The sequence below is a fragment of the Macaca mulatta genome, chromosome 13 (genome assembly GCF_049350105.2).
Source record: "Macaca mulatta isolate MMU2019108-1 chromosome 13, T2T-MMU8v2.0, whole genome shotgun sequence".
Taxonomy (NCBI): Eukaryota; Metazoa; Chordata; class Mammalia; order Primates; family Cercopithecidae; genus Macaca; species Macaca mulatta.
This window is the reverse complement of record NC_133418.1, coordinates 22094649-22114490: the sequence shown is the minus strand read 5'-3', so window position 1 is coordinate 22114490 and position 19842 is coordinate 22094649. Positions and strand designations below refer to the sequence as shown.

Sequence of the window (19842 nt, the reverse complement as noted above, 5' to 3'; positions counted from 1 at the left end):
GTTTGAGAGCAGCCTGGGCAAAATAGTGAGACCCTGTTTCTACAAGCAAACAAACACAAAACACGCCAGGTATGGTGGCTCATGCCTGTAATCCCAGCACTTTGTGAGGCCAAGGCAGGCGGATCACCTGAGGTCAGGAGTTCAAGACCAGCCTGACTAACATGGAGAAAACCCCATCTCTACTAAAAATACAAAATTAGCTGGGCGTGCTGGTGCATGCCTGTAATCCCAGCTACTCGGGAGGGTGAGGCATGAGAATTGCTTGAACCCGGGAGGCAGATGTTGCGATGAGCCGAGATTGCACCATTGCACTCCAGCCTGGGCAACAAGAGTGAAACTCCGTCTCAAAACAAACAAAGAAACAAACAACAACATCAAAAACAACAAAAAACAAAAAATACCCAAAACACACACACACACACACAAAAACAAAAACAAAAATTAGTTGGGTCTGGTGGCATGCGCCTGTAGTACCAGCTACGCAGAAGGTGAAGGCGAAGGTGGGAGAATTGCTTAAGCCAGCAGTTCAAGACTGCAGTGAGCTGATTGGCACTGCACTCCAGCCTGTGTGACTGAATGAGACTCTGTCTCAAAAAAGGAAGATAAGAAAGAAAGAAAAAAGAAAAGAAAAGTAATTATAAGTGCATTCTGGATGGTCCAAAAGTTAGAGACGGAAAAATGCAAAAAAGAGATAAAAATTACAGTGTATGAGATGAAGTATAAACTGGATAGGACTAATGTCAGATTAGATACTGCACCAAAAAAGATGAGTGAAATTGAAGATATAGCAATAGAAACTATCCAAAATAAAATCAGACAGAAAAGAAGGGGAAAGCAATAATAGATCATCAGTGAGTTATGGGACAACTTCAAATGATCTAATATATATGTAACTGTAGTCCTTACAAAAGAGGATAGGTGGAAACGGAAAAAAATGTAAAGAAGTAATGGCCAAACTTTTTCCAAATTTGATGTAAACAACAAATACAGAGACCCCAGAAGTTCAATGAACTCCAAACACAAGGAATATAAATAAAATTACACCAAAGTATGTCACAATTAAATTGCTCAAAATCAGTGATGAGGGTGAAAATAGGGACAAAAGACACATTACATACAAGGAACAAAGTTCGGATGACCACAGATTTCTTGTGGGGAAACAATGCAAGCAAGAAGATAGTGGAGCAACTTCTTTTAATGTACTGAAAGTAAAAAACAAAAACAAAAACTAAACTAAAACTGTGAACCTACAGTTCTCTACCTCATAAAAATACTTTTCAAAAATGAAGGCTAAAAATAAGAACACTTCAAAGGTAAAATAAATATTTTTCCCCAGACTACAGGAGCTGAATACCACACCAGCAGATACACACTACAAGAAATGATTTTTTAAAAAGTTCTTCAGGAAGAAGGAGAATGATGCCAGATAAAATATAAAGACCAAAAAAGGAAGACCGCTAGAAATGGTAACTATAGGCATAAACATGTGTTTTTCCTGGTTATGTAAATCTCTCTATAAAAGATTATTGACTGAACAAAAATAACAACAGTGTAGCAATGGTTTTTAAGACACATTAAAGTAAACTCTTTGACAACGGCCAAAAACATCTGAAGGAGAAAATAGAATATATATGAAGTGGTATAAATCGAAGGTACACTGTGATAAGTTAAATATGTATACTGTGAATCCTAAAGCAACCATTAAAAGAACAGAAAAAAAGCTATGGCTAATAAGCCAAACAAAGAATAAAAAAAAGAATCATAAAAATATTAGTATTAAAAATATAAAAATATTTTTAAATGAAGAAAAAGAAGAAAAGGAGAACAAATTACAGATAGAACAAATAGAAAATATGATGCAATTAAACCTATCCATTTGAATGATTCCATTACATTTTAATGGACTTGTGGGTTATTTTATATGTATATATGTGTGTATATGTACACATATATAATAACCTACACACACGCACACACACACAGGTTTTTGTCATGGTCTCTGGCTTACAACTCCCATAGCCCTGGTTACAATCTTTTGCTGTGATGTTGGGGGCTTTACGCCTCAGGGGCAGGCCTCAGGAAACAATCTCTCTGAGTTCTTCCTGCCCTCCTTTCATGTGCCTCTATGCAGGACTCTAATCCTCCCCATCTTTCTGACTGTGGGTCACAAGACCCTTATTACAAAGGGGGTCCTGACCCATAACCTGGAGGAAGGAATGCTGACATCATGAAACTTTCACCAAAAAACCAAGACAGCAGGGTTCAGAGAGCTTCCAGATAACTGAACACGTGGAGGTTCCTGGAGGGTGGTGCGCCCAGGGAGGACATGGAAGCTCCATGCCCTTTCCCTCTATACCTCGTCCTCCACATCTCTTCATTTGTATCCTTTGTAATATCCTTTATGATAAACTGGTAAATGTAAGTACTTCCCTGAGGTCTGTGAACCGTTCCAGCAAATTAATTGGACACAAAGCTGAGGTCATGGGAAACACTTGGTCAGTCAGAAGTTCCAGAGGTCAAGATTTGTGATTGGCATCTAAAGGCTGGGGTCGGGGACGGGAGGGAGGGGAGGCCTGGGGATCCAGCCCTCAACCTGTGGGATCTGAAGCTATCTCCATGTAGTGTCAGACTGAAATTGGAGGACACTCAGCTGGTCTCCACTGCAGAGCTGACTGCTTGCTGGTGGAGAGAAATCCTCACATATGTTGGGGTCACCAAAGGCTTCTGTATTGACTATTGTGTTGGTAACATGTATTGATTGATGTGTTGTGAGAGAGCATGTTTTAAAGTGTGCTGCTATTATCTTCTTCTATGTACAAGAAAAGATTACCTATACATAACACGGCTAAGTTTTGTCACTAAATGCTTTTAAAGTATGGAGGAAATATCTTTCCCATTTTCATCAGTCTCCTCAATAATTTTCTCCTCCAGAGACAAAGTCCAAACAAAGCAAAGTTTCAACTCTCAGTCAGGGCACTGGGAAGGGTTTGTTGAATCACATGCCATTGGGGGCAATATACATTCTGAACCCCAGGAATTACCTCCTTCAGTCGTGCTGGCTAGAATCCAAGGGCTCACTGCCGACCAGCCTATTTCATTCATGCAGGAAACGCCAATGCTGTAATTAGCCAGGGCTTGCAGCTGCTTGATTTGATACATATGTGGTGAGGCAGAGGTGTTAAAAATCATGACTGAGCCATTACTCAGTGGATCAACTTCCTTGACCTAAACGAAGAGTAAACACGAGGACGGGCCGTTAGTAAGGAGGTGAGAATGTCAGGCACGGGGCATATGTGTATTTGGCGCACGTGGCCCTTCCTCTATGCTGAGGGGAAGGACCTGCTTCCTTTCCGGGCACACACACATTTTCCCGCCAGCATCACTGTGTGTTACTCATGCCACTCGGACAATAACTGAACACCTGAGGAAAACACCTAAAATAACAATAAACAGTTCTCACTGTGGCAGGTAATGGAGCAAATAATTATGATGATTAGAATTCATATTATACTATAAAATAAAACCTCTCCTCTCTTAGAACTTCTTCGATTCTTGACTTCTTTCAGCTGCTTCATGGAATATGCAACAGAGATAACAGATATAATATGTGCTGACAAACCCTGAAATATTTAATATTTTGCCTTTTAAAGGAAATATTTCCCAAATTCTGCTTTTAGAGGATGGGTTTCTTTCTTTTTTTTTTGAGACGGAGTCTCGCTCTGTCGCCCAGGCTGGAGTGCAGTGGCCGGATCTCAGCTCACTGCAAGCTCCACCTCCCGGGTTCACGCCATTCTCCTGCCTCAGCCTCCCGAGTAACTGGGACTACAGGCGCCCGCCACCTCGCCCGGCTAGTTTTTTGTATTTTTTAGTAGAGAGGTGGTTTCACCGTGTTAGCCAGGATGGTCTCGATCTCCTGACCTCGTGATCCACCCGTCTCGGCCTCCCAAAGTGCTGGGATTACAGGCTTGAGCCACCGCGCCCGGCCTCTTTCTTTCTTTGTTTTTTTTTTTTTTTTTGAGACGGAGTCTCGCTTTGTCGCCCAGGCTGGAGTGCAGTGGCCGGATCTCAGCTCACTGCAAGCTCCGCCTCCCGGGTTTGCGCCATTCTCCTGCCTCAGCCTCCCGAGTAGCTGGGACTACAGGCGCCCACCACCTCGCCCGGCTAGTTTTTTGTATTTTTAGTAGAGACGGGGTTTCACCATATTAGCCAGGATGGTCTCGATCTCCTGACCTCGTGATCCGCCCGTCTCGGCCTCCCAAAGTGCTGGGATTACAGGCTTGAGCCACCGCGCCCGGCCTCTTTCTTTCTTTGTTTTTTTTTTTTTTTTTTTTTTTGAGATAGAATTTTGCTCCCGTTGTCCAGGCGGGAGTGCAGTGGCCTGATGTCAGCTCACTGCAACCTCCGCCTCCTGGATTCAAGCAATTCTCCTGCCTCAGCCTCCTGAGTAGCTGGAATTACAGCAGTGTGCCACCACGCGCAGCTAATTTTGTATTTTTAGTAGAGACAGGGTTTCACCATGTTGGCCAGGCTGGTCTTGAACTGCTGACCTCAGGTGATCCACCCGCCTTTGGCCTTCCAAAGTGCTGGGATTACAGTCATGAGCCACCACGCCCAGTGTTTCTTAATCTTTCTTTTTATTGTGTAACCTGAGGAACGCTGCTCTTGCCTTGAGGCTAACTTTATTTTATTTTATTGTTATTATTATTACTTTTCTTGAGATGGAGTCTCAATCTGTTGCCCAGGCTGGAGTGCAATGGTGCGATCTCAGCTCACTGCAGCCTCCGTCTCCCAGGTTCAAGTGATTCTCCCACCTCAGTCTCCAGAGTAGCTGGGATCACAGGTGCCTGCCACCATGCCTGGCTTTTTTTTTTTTAAGTAGAGACGGGGTTTTACCATGTTGGTCAGGCTGGTCTTGAACTCCTGATTTAAGGGATCTGCCTGCCTTGGCCTCCCAAAGTGCTAGGATTACAGGCATGAGCCAATGCACCCATCCTGAGGCTAATTTTAGTGTGGCCTTTATTCTTAACCCCTTCGACCCCAACAGAAATTCAGTTCCAGAAGCACACACAGGAAATGTAGATTCTTGGCTTTTTTTTCTTTTCTTTGATGGGGAGATATAGGAAAGGGTCATTTGCCTCTCCTCCAGAAAACTTTTCTCCAAATCTGCTTTAAACATACTGCCTATCTTTCCCTCCATAACTCCACCAGTCTTTCCACATCCCTCTCCAAATCTCTGTATGCATAGGCAAGAGAGGGCGATTCCCAGCACAAATCTAGTCCTGGGTGAAACTTCCATCTTTTTCCTTGCATACCTCCTGTCTGGGTATGGGGATAAGGGAGAGTATGGGATTTTGTTTTCCACTACATGCTTTTTCAAAATTTCTGTAATATGTGGCACTTATAAAATCAGAACAGACAAAATGATATCGGGTAAAACAAGCAACTGAGAGCAATTTGGGAAAAATCCTCAGGCCACAAAATGTATTGCTGTTAATAATGGGCTTGCAGTTCTGGGCTGTGGATATACAGTACTATAATTTCAGGCTATGTGTGTTTGCATCTTAGGTCAATGAACCAGAAATAAACATTCTGGAATTCCAAATCCCCTGGCGGATAGCAGGAGTATGGTGTAGGGGCTGAGTTTCTCCTCTGACTCAGACCCCGTGGGAGACAAGAAGGTATCATTTGACCTGAGGAGCCACCAGAGGAGAAACAAGAACTCGGACGCTTGTCTTGGTGGTGGCTGTTGGCAGACATCACTTTTTGTTTGTTTCACTTTAGAGTGTGCACCTACTTCCTGGTGACCAACCACCAAAGCGAAGGTGGAGGAAAACTTTGGCTCTCCTCCCCGCCCCACTTCCGGAGACACGTGGGGAGCATTTCCAGGCACAGGGACGCTCTCTGAGAGCACGTTCCTAGAGGAAAACAGGGTTTCCATAATAGCCCTTCTCAGTCAGTGGGTCCTCAGGGAAAAGAGCGCATGAAGTGGCAAGAAGTACGTGGGAGAGCTCAAAATAGAAATGGAGTGTGTGGCCCAAAAATGGGTGAAGAAAAGAGCTAAGATCAGGACCAAAGGAAGTGAGAGGGTGTGTCCTGCTAGCGCATGGATCTGAATCTCATCCAAAACATTCATTTGGTCCCGAGTCAGAGTTTAAAATTATAATGTTACAAAGCCATACTTGGTCCCTTCAAAAAATGGGAATACACTGTTAATGACAGAATAGAAAAGATAACTTTTAGAGCTTGTGCCAATTAACCCCAGTAGGACTGCCAGAGAATACAAAGGACATCTCGTTAAACTTGAATTTCAAAGAAACAACAAGTAACTGTTCAGTATAGGTAGGTATGTCACGAGATTATTCGTGTAGTTTAACTGGGTGTTCCGTATTCTTATTTGCCAAATCTCGAAAGCCTACCAGAGATGGAAAAGAGAAAGGATGAACGGAGGCTGAGCTAGCCAAGGGGGACAAGAACAGAATCACCATATCCAGCACCACAGAATCCAAGATGGGCAAGAAAGGACTGGAATTTGGCCGTCTCAGGATGCTTTTCCATCTGTACCAGGAACACCCAAAACCATGGCAGAGAGAGAGCAGGTAAAGCTTGTGTGTGATCATCTTCCATCATCAGGGGTGACCTGGTGTTTTCAGACTTTTCAACCATCCTGCCCACCTCACGTCACCCTGAGACCTGCTGTCTCAAGGTGGCGCGGTACTCTTCCTGAGAGTCTCCCTGAAGCTCACCATCCTCGTGTTTCATGTCCTCTCAGGCTCTTCAAACAGCTCAGCGCTTTGGTAACAGTTTTAAAAAGGGCTGGCCCATGCTTCAGTTATGTCTCTGTTATATAAATGTCTACCTCAGCCTGGCCAACATGATGAAATTACATCTCCACTAAAAACACAAAGATAGCCGGGCGTGGTGGCAGGTGCCTGTAGTCCCAGCTACTCAGGAGGCTGAGGCAGGAGAATTGCTTGAACCCGGGAGGTGGAGGTGGCAGTGAGTCGAGATCGCGTCATTGCACTCCAGCCTGGGCAACAAGAGCGAAACTCTGTCTCAAACAAACAAACAAATAAATAAATAAATGTCTACCTCTAGGGAAAGAGGCCTGGATATTTCTAAAAACAGAGCCCCAAAATAACATGAAGCAAAAACTGATAGAATGGAAGGGAGAAATAGACAATTCAAAATAAGAGTTGAGATCTCAATTCCCCACTTTCAATAACAGATGGAACCATGAGACAGAATATCAGCAAGGCAACAGAAGACCGAAGACTCTAAACCAATGAGACCTGAACAACATGCACAAAACACTTCCTCCAACAACAGCCGAATGTACATTCTTCTCAGGCGCACACAAAACTTTCTCTAGGATAGAACTTAGGTCATAAAACAAGCCTTAAGAAATTTAAAAGGATCACAGTCATATGAAGTATATTCTGCAAACACAGTAGAATAACACTAGAAATCAGTAAAGGAAGAAAATTTGGGAAATTCATAATTATGTGACAATTTAAATACACACTTCTAAATACTCAAGAGTACAAAAAAAAATCACAAGGAAAATGACAGAAAACTTGAAATTAACAACAACAACAACAAAACCTTATGGGATGCAGCTAACGCAGTGCTTATAGGGAAATGTAGAGTGTAAATGCCTATTTTTTTAAATAAAAAAACACAATCAATAACCTAACCTCTACCTTACAAAACTAGAAAAAGAGCAAACTAAACCAAACAGAAAAAAAAAGAAACAAAAATTAAGGCAGAAATGAATCAAACAGATAATAGAAAATAGAAAAAATTTACAAAATCAAAAGTTGGTTATTCAAAAAGATCAATAAAATTGACAAACTTTAAGCTGGACTAAGAAAAATAAGAGGGAAAACAAATTACTAAAAGCTGGAGTGAAACAGGAGATCTTATTACTAACCTCAAAGAATAAAAAAGGTTATAACGGAATACTATGTACTATATTGCATACCAATAAATTAGATAACTAAGATGAAATGTTCAAATTCCTATAACATAGAAACTACCAAAGCTCACTCAAGAAGTAATAGAAAATCTGAATAGATGTATACCAAGTAAAAAGATTGAGCTAGTATTGAAAAAACTTTCCACAAAGAGAACAAATTTTATTAAATATTTAAAGAAGATTTAACATCAATCTTTCACAAACTCTTCCAAGAAAAGAAGGAGGAGGAGGAGGGAGGAGGAGGAGGGGAGAGGAGGGGAAGGTAGGAGGAGGGGGAGGTGGAGGAGGGGCAGGGGGAGGAGGAGGAGGAGGAGGAGGACTTTCACACTTATTCTAGAAGGTCAATATTACACTGATGCCAAAACCAGAAAAAGCTACCACAAGAAAACTACAAATTAGATACAGACACAATTAGACAGTGGTAATGGCTGTACAACTCTTGAATATACTAAACGCCGTTAAATTGTACATTTTAAATAAGGGGTGAATATTATGGTATATAAAATATATCTCAGCTGGGCGTGGTGGCTCACACATGTAATCCCAGCACTTTGGGAGGCCGAGGCTGGTGGATCACTTGAGGTCAGGAGTTCAAGACCAGCCTGGTCAACATGGTGAAACCCCATCTCTACTAAACGTACAAAAATTAGGTGGGTGTGGTGGCACTGGCCGGTAGTCCCAGCTACTCGGGAGGGTGAGGCAGGAGAATTGCTTGAACCCAGGAGGCAGAGGTTGCAGTGAGTCGAGATTGTGCCACTGCACTCCAGCCTGGGCAACAGAGTGAGACTACGTCTCAAATTTTTTTTTTTTTTTTTTTTTTTGAGACGGAGTCTCGCTGTGTCTCCCAGGCTGGAGTGCAGTGGCGTGATCTCGGCTCACTGCAAGCTCCGCCTCCCGGGTTCACGCCATTCTCCCGCCTCAGCCTCCCAAGTAGCTGGGACTACAGGCGCCCGCCACCACGCCCGGCTAGTTTTTTGTATTTTTAGTAGAGATGGGGTTTCACCATGTTAGCCAGGATAGTCTCGATCTCCTGACCTCATGATCCACCCGCCTCGGCCTCCCAAAGTGCTGGGATTACAGGCTTGAGCCACCGCACCCTCAAATTTTTTTTTAAAAAAGTAAACTATATCTCAAAAAAAGGTGTTAAAAAAATCAATCACAAAAAAGGCCATTCCTGGTGAGGAATTGTAGATGCAATAAGAATTCCTAACACTTACCAGTGCTTGGGAGGCTTACAAAAAAAAAAACTGAGCAAGAATTAAGAAAGGCTGGAGGCGGTGGGTGAGGGTGGAGGCTATTTTAGGGATAATACAGGCTTTTCCTGTTCAGGGAAGGAACAGCTGTTACATAAGAGTTGGAGGCGGTAAGAACAGAGAAAATAATTTGACTACCAAGTAAAAACATCTAGTTGTCAACACAAAATTCTTTGAGCTGAGTTGGCCTGTGTCAAGTTAACATATTTTTAACTAATGAGACCGGATATTTAGTAAACTAATTCCTGACCCTACTGTATGAATAAGTACCAGGCATTCATACTTCTAGTGGATAATTCCTGCATGTTCGATAACCTGCTCCCAAATGCCATGTCTCTCCTGAGACGGGAGAGCTGATGGTTCTGAGCGCTGCTGTAGGCATTGGAGCTTCCCGGGCTTGAGTTCTGGTTCTGCCACTCACAGGCTGTGTGAGTACTCTGAGCCTGCAGTGCTGGTGTCTTTTAAGAAGATAATGTTTGCAAAGCCCCTGGGCCATTGTGGTCCCTTAGTAAACAGTTGTGTTACTGCCACCATTCTCATTTTTATGAAGTGAACACTCAAGAGCAGAGCTTACATCATGGGCAAGGTATCATTTTAGGACAGCTAATAGCACTGTTTCATACCCATTCTAGGCAGCAGGGAAAAATGTCTGAAGACTCCACAAGGCCTGTAATGCCCAGGATCCCCAGGTGACACTGGCTAAGGTGCTACACTCAATAGCACAGACGATCTATCTTGTGCTGGCCCTTCTGTCCTTCATGGCCACCAGCCCAGGAGGAGCCACACTGGGGAGTGCCTGGCTTCCTCAACTCCTGGTCATAAGCATGTGTTTTGGGACCTTAAAAATGAACTTTTCCTGGTCTTGACTGGGCACAGTGGCTCATGTCTGTCTGTAATCCCAGCACTTTGGGAGGCCGAGGAGAGCGGATCACCTGAGGCTGGGAGTTCAAGACCAGCTTGACCAACATGATAAAACCCCATCTCTACTAAAAATACAAAATTATCCGGGCATGGTGGCGCATGTCTGTAATCTCAGCTACTCGGGAGGCTGAGGCAGGAGAATCGCTTGAACCCAGTGGAGGTTGCGGCGAGCCAAGATCACGCCATTGTACTCCAGCCTGGGCAACAGGAACAAAACTTTGTCTAAGAAAAAAAAAACAAAAGAAGAAGGACTCTCCCTGGCCTCATGATGTTCTCCCTTGGAAACACATTTTGCTTCCGGTTGGGCCCTGAAACCTGCACAGGAAGGACACAGTGTCGTGGGCAGAGCATGGACATAGAATGGTGCATGCATGCTGGACACTGAAGCAGGGAGGTCAGGGGACTCTGTACAGAGATGGAGAAATGCCCTCAGTGTCCATCCTTGGAAGGAAGAAAAATCCTTAGACCCACAGAGAGCGCTAAACAGCTACTTCCCCCTTCACCACGGAGCTTTACCTGAACGCTGCAATTCCTGAACGGGGAGTATCCATCAAAACCAGGGACCCAGGAGATCAGAATGCTGTGTGCAGTGCTGTTATGGATGCTGACTTCAGTTGGTGGGGAGGGAATTGCTGCATAAAACAAAACACACACACACAAACACAATTAAAGATAATGAGAGGCTACAGCTACCAAACAAATGCATTAATAAACGGAATTATGTTTTCAAGAGGAGCCTCCCTATGCCTGAGGATAATTGTACCAGCCTGCGGATAAGTGTTCCAGTGAAGGGCCAAAGAAGTGGAACGCAGACCCACTGATGAAATGAGGAGGACTTTGAACTGGAAAAGATGTGGAATACTCATGTCCTTTACGGAGTACATGTTCATGGACTACTGTGTGTACCTGGCTGGGCACTAGTGCACTAAAGAGAGACACAGTCATAGCTCTGCCCTCATGGAGCACACGGCCTGGTATAGGCGACCCACGTTAACCAGGAATAGGAGCGCCCTGTCATCAGAAGAGAGGGGTGCCACAGGAGGGTGTGTGCACGCATAAGTGTGCACACGTATGTGTGCATGCGTATGTGTGCATGCGTATGTGTGCATGTGTATGTGTGCATGTGTAAGTGTGCATGTGTATGTGTGCATGTGTAGGGGGAGAAGCTTTCCAGGCTGAGAAAACACTAAGAGTCGGTTCAATCAAAAGAGCCAACTGCATCTGCTGGGGGAGGGGAGGAGGTGCGTGTCTGGAAAGGGTGTGCTACACCGTTGGCTACAGGTGGGTGAAGGGTAGCTATTTCAATTAGAATCCAAGAAGGATCTTAAATTTGGGGAATCTTATTGCTTTGTGCTGAATTTAATTCATAATAATAATTACACTCGTAATTAAAAATGAAGGCTAACATTTTGTGTGCTTACTATGTGCCAGACACTTTGAGGGCTTTCTTTTATCATTCCTAGAATCCTATTAGAGAGCTAGTCTTACAAGCCCCATTCACAGATAAGGAAACAGGATGAGAGAAGTTAAAAACTTGGCAAAGGTCACAGAGAGGTTGTAAGCCGTACAACGGGGACTTGAACTCTGGTCTGCCTGACCCTGGAGCTTGTGTCCCTCAACAGGACACTGGAGGCCTATTACCAAGGGCAGCAAGTAGACGGTGGGAACACCAGCAGGGACTGTAAGTCTGGTCTACCCCCTGTCCTGCTGTATGGCCCCAGGCACAGCTACACGCCCTGTCTACAACTACACACAGTTCTCTCCTCTATAAATGGGGAGAGTAACAGCACCGCTGCATGGAGCTGTGGTGAGGAATAAATGCAGGGAGCTGTGGATGAGGCCCGGGGGGGGGTGGTGTGGTGAGGATGAAGGTGATGATGGAATGAGCAGGAGAGAAGGAGGAAGGTGTGTTAAGACCATATCAAGCGTGCCCTGGGGGCCACATTTAGGAGTTTGGGTTTTGCTAGTAGACGCACAGCATTGGGAATGGGGAAGAGTAAGGTTTGACTCACTTTCCTCTGCAGATTATTTGTGGAACTGCCCTAAAGCAACTGCCTTTCCAGACCAAAAGTTGACCACATATACCATAGTAATTATACATTAGAAGAAGAGAGTCTTGGTAGCTTTGATATAAATTTTACAGTAAAAGAAAGCCAGAAACAGAAGTTTGGAGAATGATCTAATAGAACAAAATCTTAGCAGAGATTCTGAAGCATAAAATTGAAGAAGTGCTTTTCATTTTATATATTTTTAAATTTTAAGAAGTTTATACTTTATGAAAAAGTCTTTATAAACTCACACCCACTCATGAATTTTTGACATTCCCAACATGTCTTTTGGAAATCGTAATAATGGGAATTGTGATGAAGGAAGGAAGTTATACACTTCCTCCAGTAATAACTTTTAGTTTGGTTATTTTTTTATCCCAGTGAACTTTTAGGATATTCCCTTTCATAGCCTTTGTCCGGTTGATTTGCTGAAACTAAAATTAGCATCTTTTTTGAGCATAATTTCTTTTGTAATTTTGAATCCTCCTTCTGTATGTACCCAACCTTTAATTCATTATTAAACAAGTTCTGCTTTTTCCTTGCACTGCTTCCCTAAGGACAAGAGGAAAGGAACATGAGCCAAATAATTACTTCTCAATATTTAAACTAAGATCAAATAATAAAACATAAAGTTTGCTTGAATTTCTATGACACACTAGGAGGATGATTTAATACGAGATAAAAAGGTAGTATCTACTTGTAGGTTTTTCTTTTCTTTCATATTTCAAGTTTAATACCTTTGATCACACAGAAGGAGAATAAGGTAGATTGGACTGAAATGTCTCCACTAGCCTGGAGGCCTTCAAATGTATGCTTTTAATTCTATCATCATAACTCACTGCCAAGCAAGCTCAGCCTAGTGAAATCCTAGCTCAGAGGAACCAAGAGGAAAACGGAGTTTAGGAGGAAGAGGGATAGGAGCATTGGGCTCCAAAGAGTGATCTGCTCCCTGCTTTTCCTCTGTCTCCCTGAGTCATGTCTGGCCCTGCTGACCTGGGAAGGACAGGGTCCATTTCCTAGATCATGCCCCAAGCCAGCCCCATCCCCAGGCCTCTTCAAGGGTTAATGAGTAGTTCAGGGTGGAAGAGAGAAAAGTGAAAACAGGAACTAAGAAAGAGAAAACATTGTAGTTTATTTTCTTCTTGGAGTAAGCAGAGCTCAATGAGTGAATGTTTATCAAAGACCTATATGCCAGGCACTTCGAGTAATTTTACTTGTATTCAATCAATAAGCCTCAACAACAGGTAGGTTCTGTCATTATCTCCACTTTTCAGAGGACAACACTGACACCAAAGAGGAGAAGTGAGTTGTCCAAGGTCACAAAGAACATCAGTGAGAAAGCCAGGACCCACACCCAGGCAGCCGGCTGCAAGCTCATGCTGCGTCCTCACCAGCTCCCAGAACATGCATGGGGAACCTAGTCTTGCTGCTTACCTTTGATGTTGATCTGCACTCCCTTGGATACGGTCAGCCCTTTGTCATTGTGGGCCTCACAACTGAAGACTGCCATCTCCGTCAGGCCTGGAATGGAAGGAGACTCATGAGACCAGCAGCACAGAAACAGGCTGCTGTTCACCACAATTCTATGGTTGTCTTTGCATTATGTTATTTCTTGGTTCATGGCTTTTGGGCATTAGGGTAAAGTTAATTTAAAAGGTGTGCTAGCTACGGAGAAACAAACCTGGGATTAAACCCAAGGCACCAAGAGCAAAGCAGCCATGGGCCCAAAAGGCAGCTGCTTTCATTTATTCAGATCCTGAATAAATGAGACATTAGGTAATAAAACAGGATCATTTCGACTTTTACTGCAAATCGCTGGATATTTAGGAAAATATTAAGGATATTAACATTAATATTAATGAAAGTGGGTTCTGAGGCTCACTTGATAGGATAGGCTGCCTATCCCCCCAGTACATACAGTGCCACTATGCTATGCATATTTCAGAATACCAGAAATAGCAAAATAAAAGCCACAGCTTAAAAATCTCAGAAGATGTGTTGCAATGAATCATTTTTTAATAGTAAAAACTGGTCAATTCACAAGGATGTATTACATAAATGCAAGGCGTTATAACTAATTGAAGAGAAGACACTAGTGCTAAATGAAAAATTCTATCATTTCAGAGGTTTGAAGACATCTTTTAAAAATTGATTTATTAATTTTAAATAGGAAGACAAGTTACCCAGATCTTGTTTTCTAATGCCATTCTCCAATAAATGGAACCAGGGCTCTTGGAGAAATGGCTGATTCTCAGATTGGGGCAGGAAATATATGAGTCTGGAGTAAAATGTAAAACAAACACAACACACAACACACACACACACACACACACACACACACACGGAGAGAGAGAGAGACAATGATGCGGCATGTCAAAGAGACACAGGAGCTAACTCAAAGAGTTCCCAATGACCAAAGCTAGCACAATTTGAGCAAGAAAATAAAGTAGCTTTGGATTATAACCCAAAGAAGAAAAAAACATCCAGGAGTCTCTACTGATATCGGTAAATAATTAGATAAACTGGAGAGAATAGACAAACCTTCTTGCAGAATAATTCCAAATAGTTTATTGGATATTCTGCCCTCAAAGAGGTGGAGCATAACTCCCCACTCCTTAATGGGCTGCATACAGTGACTCCTTCCAACAAGTACATTATGGAAAAAGCAAAAAAAAAAAAAAAGAAAGAAAACTTTTGAGTGGAGAAACTGACAAACTACCTGAGCCAGATGATCAAGTGGTGTATCATGTTGACAGAATGTACTCTGGTAACAGGTGATGAAAATGTCACTTCACCTCTATGGTCTTCCTCCCGAGGACAAAAAAAAAACCCAGGCTAATCATGAAAAAAATGCCAGTCAGTTCTACATTGTCGGACATTCTACAAAACACATGACCAGTAAGACCTAAAACCTGTCAAGGCCGTTAAAAACAAGGAAAGTTTGAGAAATTGTCACAGCCAAGAGAAGCCTAATAAGACATAGATGACTAAATGCAATGTGGTGTCCTGGATGAGATCCTGGGACAGAAAAAGGACAGGAGGTAAAAAGCTAAGGAAATATCACTAAAGTATGGACCTTAGTTAATGATGAGGTATCCGTATTGGTTCATCAATTGTAGCAGATGCACCACACTAATGTAAAATGCTAACAATAGGGGAAAGTGGGGGTGGGGTTTATAGGAAATTGCTGTATTATCCCCAGTTTTTTTCTATAAGTTTAAAACAATCCTAAAATTTGAATTTTTTTTTTTTTTCTTGAGATTGAGACTCACTCTGTCATCACCCAGGCTGGAGTGCAATGGCGCAATCCTGGCTCACTGCAACCTCCACCTCCTGAGTTCAAGTGATTCTCCTGCCTCAGCCTCCCGAGTAGCTGGGATTACAGGCGTGCACCACCGCACCCAGCTAATTTTGCATTTTTAGTAGAGACGGGGTTTCACTATGTTGTCCAGGCTGGTCTTGAACTCCCAATCTCAGGTAATCTGCCTGCCTTGGCCTCCCAAAACGCTAGGATTACAGGTGTGAGCCACCACACTCGGCCTGAATGGTTATTTTTTAAAACTACAACTATACAGTATATACTATTTAGTTGAATCTGGAAACTTCTATATCTGTGGCACACAAAAACATCATCTGGCACACAGTAGTATCTTCATAAAATTGTTGAAAATATGCCACCATTTGCTTCTTAGCAGAAAAACTTATTTTGTTTTCTTCTGTCTACATATGTAAGAAATTTTCCATCAGATATTTTTAAACTCAAAGCTTGTCACTAATAGAGTAATCAAATATTTGAAGAATGAAAGGGAAAAAAACCTGCTGAGGGAAGCACAGCAGGCATCAGCCTAGAAAAGCTGTTCCTGGCCGGATGCCTGCGTGGCCTTGACTGTGCCTGAGCTGTAGTCAAGCGGCCAGTATGTGGCAGAGGGCTGTGACTGGGAGAAGCTGTAGAAAAAATGCATATCTGATCCCTTTTATATTAGTACTTCTCCTGAGGGGTTAAATGTGCATAAAAAAGAAAATCAGTGCTGGTGGGTTTTTGATATTTTCCATCCAGGTGGAAGGTGTCGCCAGTGTCTGCGTTTTCCTGACTACACAGGGGTCCCTCAGGGAAAAGCAAACCCATGTATCTCTGTCCTAGGATTCGGTGGTAACCTTTCATTTCTTCAAAAATAACATTGTATTATACGGAGAATTTGACAGACACCTCACAGCATCTTAATTTTCCAAGATGAGGAATACTTCCCTCAGACTGGAGGAAAATCCTAAGCTGGATTGCTTAATTAAATTCTCTTGAAAATTTGAAGTGCTAAGAAACAAAAACTCCCGGTAGGTCACTTCCTCTCAAGTGAGACATGACACTGCTACTAGTTCATGTAGTGAATTAGAAAATATTTACTGCGCTGAGGAGGAATATTTCTCTCACACCCATTACACCCACATCTGTAAAAGGATCCCTGTGATACTCTGCCTCGGGGTCTTTATATCTGGTGCTTGTATTCCTCCCAGAGAATTTTGAAAAATATATGTGGCCTCTCACACATTTTGAAGTTTGCATCCTTAAATTTTTCATAATTTAAACAGTTTCAAAGAATGTAATTTGAGGTACCTTGAATATCTTGACACCAACACCCAGTGAAACGACTGTTCCCCAGCAGCAAGAAGTTTTCCTCCATGACTCTTCCACCACCCCCAAGAATTTCATCCTAATGGTACACATTTGAAAGTGGAAATGGCACACATTTGAAAGTTTTTGCTTAAACCATAGGAACTTATTGGCAACAAAAATATACATATACCTTGAAATTGCAAAAATATTTTCTTCTGAATTGATTATACTCACTATTAGGATGCAACTGATCAAGACAATATAAGTGATTCTTAAACATAAATGCAACTTCATTGGAAGGGCAACTCCTTTCTTTGCTGGACAAAATTTGGAATTTTCTTTTCTTTTTTTTTGAGACTGAGATTTGCTCTGTCACCCAGGCTGGAGTGCAATGGCATGATCTCGGCTCCTGCAACCTCCGCCTCTCAGGTTCAAGCGATTCTCCTGTCTTGGTCTCCCAAGTAGCTGGGATTACAGGCACGCATCACCATGCCCGGCTAATTTTTGTATTTTTAGTGGAGACAGGTTTTCACCATGTTGGCCAGGCTGGTCTTGAACTCCTGACCTCAGATGATCTGCCCGCCTCAGCCTCCCATAGTGCTGGGATTACAGGCGTGAGCCACCGCCCCCCACCAAAATTTGGGATTTTCTGTCTATGTGACAGTTTGGAAATTTCTTAACCCCAAGACAATGCACCCAGCAGTCATTCTCAAAATGTGGTCAAGAGACTTCTGGGGATTCCAGAGACCCTTTCAGTAGTCCTCAGAGTCAAAACTATTTTCATAATAATAATAATGTATTACTTGCTCTTTTAATTCTCATTATCTCAGGAATGTATGATGGAATTTTCCAAAAGAATTTTCCAGAGGCTATACGGTACATGATGATGCCATAGCATAGATGTATTGGCCAATGAAATGTATACTTGCGTATTTTTGTGTTTTAAAAGTTTTCCGTTTTAATTTCTAATTCAGTAAATACAGATAGATATGACCCACATAAACAAGAACTCTGGTTCTTGATAATTTATGACTGTAAAAGGATCTTGAGGCTAAGCACAGTGGCTCGCTCCTGTAATCCCAGCACTTTAGGAGGCTGAGGCAGGAGGCTCACTTGAGTCCAGAAGTTCGAGAGTTACAGTCCAGAAGTTGCCCCAGCCTGGGGCAACATGGAGAAACCCCATTTCTACAAAAAATACAGAAACTAGCTGAGTGTTGTGACATGCGCCTGTAGTCCCAGCTACTTGGGAGGTTGAGATGGCTGAATCACCTGAGCCTAGGAGGTTGAGGCTGCAGTAAGCACTCCAGCCTGGGTGACAGAGTGAGGCCCTGTCACACACACACACACACACACACACACACACGGATCTTGAGACCAAAGCACTGAGAACTGATGCCTCATAGTGGTGATTCCAGACAGGTGAGAATCTTTTTTCTTTTGTAATGCAAGGAAGAGATGAAAGGAAAACAGGAGGTGGAAAGGGAGAACTGGCGAAGTATCTGGACTTTGGGCACTTTGTCAAGCATTGATGTTAAGAAAGAAGATCAATACAGGATGAAGATGAAGAGACACTGATCCCTCTAAGGGGTCTGTGCTCTGCTGATCACTGTTTCATGGTGAGGCCTCTGACACTTGGATTTTCAAGCCTTGGCATCACTTTTAACCTTCCAGATCCTAAGCTCCCAAGTGAGATGCCCATTTCATCCACAAGGCTGCATGAGCTTGCAAAACCTGGCTTATATTTAGAAAAACTGGCTTTGGCTCAATCAGAAGACACAGGAAGTTACTAACTTATCCTTTTTATATATTGGAGGAGACATCTGCAGGTTAAAATTAGTCATCTGACTTCAATTATTCTTAAAAATTCTTAGGAAACCCTTGAATATAAACTACAAAATCACATTGCAAACTTGTCATAGGGGAAGAGCCAGCCCTATGGTAAACAGGAGGTTTATTTCACTGAGATCCATTATCCAGTTATAGATCCTATAATAGGATCCTGTAGTAGCAGAATTCAGGCCCAGTGGTCTTCATTCCTATCAGGCTTATCAACGCTGAAAGGGAAACATTATCACAGAACATGACTTCAGGTCAAATGGACAGTCATTTCTCCTGTGTGCTTCTTTTCATAGTGCACACAAGGTCAAAAAAACAATCTATAGCAAATATCCTAGCACAAGACACCTACACCAAGTCTGAATTGCCTGGCAGTAACCACACAATGTATTAAAACAGTTTACAAGGTCAGGTGGTTAGCGCCCATATGCCGGCAGAGAGAAGAGGAAACTGGTTCAAACCAAAGGTAACTTTCTCCAAAACTAGACGGCACTTAGGCCAAACATAGTCTTCTTTGCTTAATTTTTTCTGCTAAACTTTCATGGCTTAACGGCACTGGCTTCCCAGCTAGACACTCATTTATAAGCCTTGATTGACTATAGCAATGAGTGTACACTAGGAGAAGACAGCTCCCTCTCACTCGCCAGTTCTCTCTGTGGATAAACAATAACTACCAGACTGGAATAGACCTTGACATTTTATAGCCCCAAACCCTTGTGACTTTCCAGGGAGAAAAAGCATCCACCTCCTTAAGTCTCCACCCCACCACCCACTCTATCCTGAATGGTCCTGGGCACTGGAACCCCCACAATCTCCTGAGCCAGCTCCTCTTCTAGTGGGTAGGTCGTCCCCCTTATAGTAATTTCTCCTTTTCACCCAACTCCATTATGATGGTTCACGCCCCTCTTGCTTGGTCGTCTGCTGGTTTAAGATATTTATGACACAGTCTGAAACATATTTTTAAGGAACATTCAGTAACAGAATGTTCCCTTGAGGGAAGGACAATCAGATTGCTGAGGGAGCAACTCGTAAGAGCACAGTTGAGCCAGTTCTTTGAGTTCTCAATTAAGCAATCCTGCAAATTAACTAGATAAACAATTCTGTCCCTGCTTTCTTTTTTTTTTTTCCCCTTGTGTCCGTCTTTCTACCAAAGGAAGCAACAAATGGAAGATCATGCTGCGTAACTGAGGTAGCTTCTTA

General features: G+C 42.8%; 1 protein-coding gene across 3 annotated transcripts in view; it reads right to left on the bottom strand.

Annotated features, from left to right (window-relative positions):
- Nucleotides 1-19842, bottom strand: part of MERTK (MER proto-oncogene, tyrosine kinase) — a 133659-nt gene that overhangs the window by 52566 nt on the left and 61251 nt on the right. For all 3 annotated transcript variants that reach the window (XM_001086951.5, XM_077959003.1, XM_077959004.1), the window contains 3 exons: nucleotides 13632-13718; nucleotides 10666-10781; nucleotides 3042-3225 (listed from right to left, as the gene is read on the bottom strand). In XM_001086951.5, the coding sequence (XP_001086951.3) occupies nucleotides 3042-3225; nucleotides 10666-10781; nucleotides 13632-13718 (387 nt within the window). The remainder of the gene's footprint in view (nucleotides 1-3041; nucleotides 3226-10665; nucleotides 10782-13631; nucleotides 13719-19842) is intronic.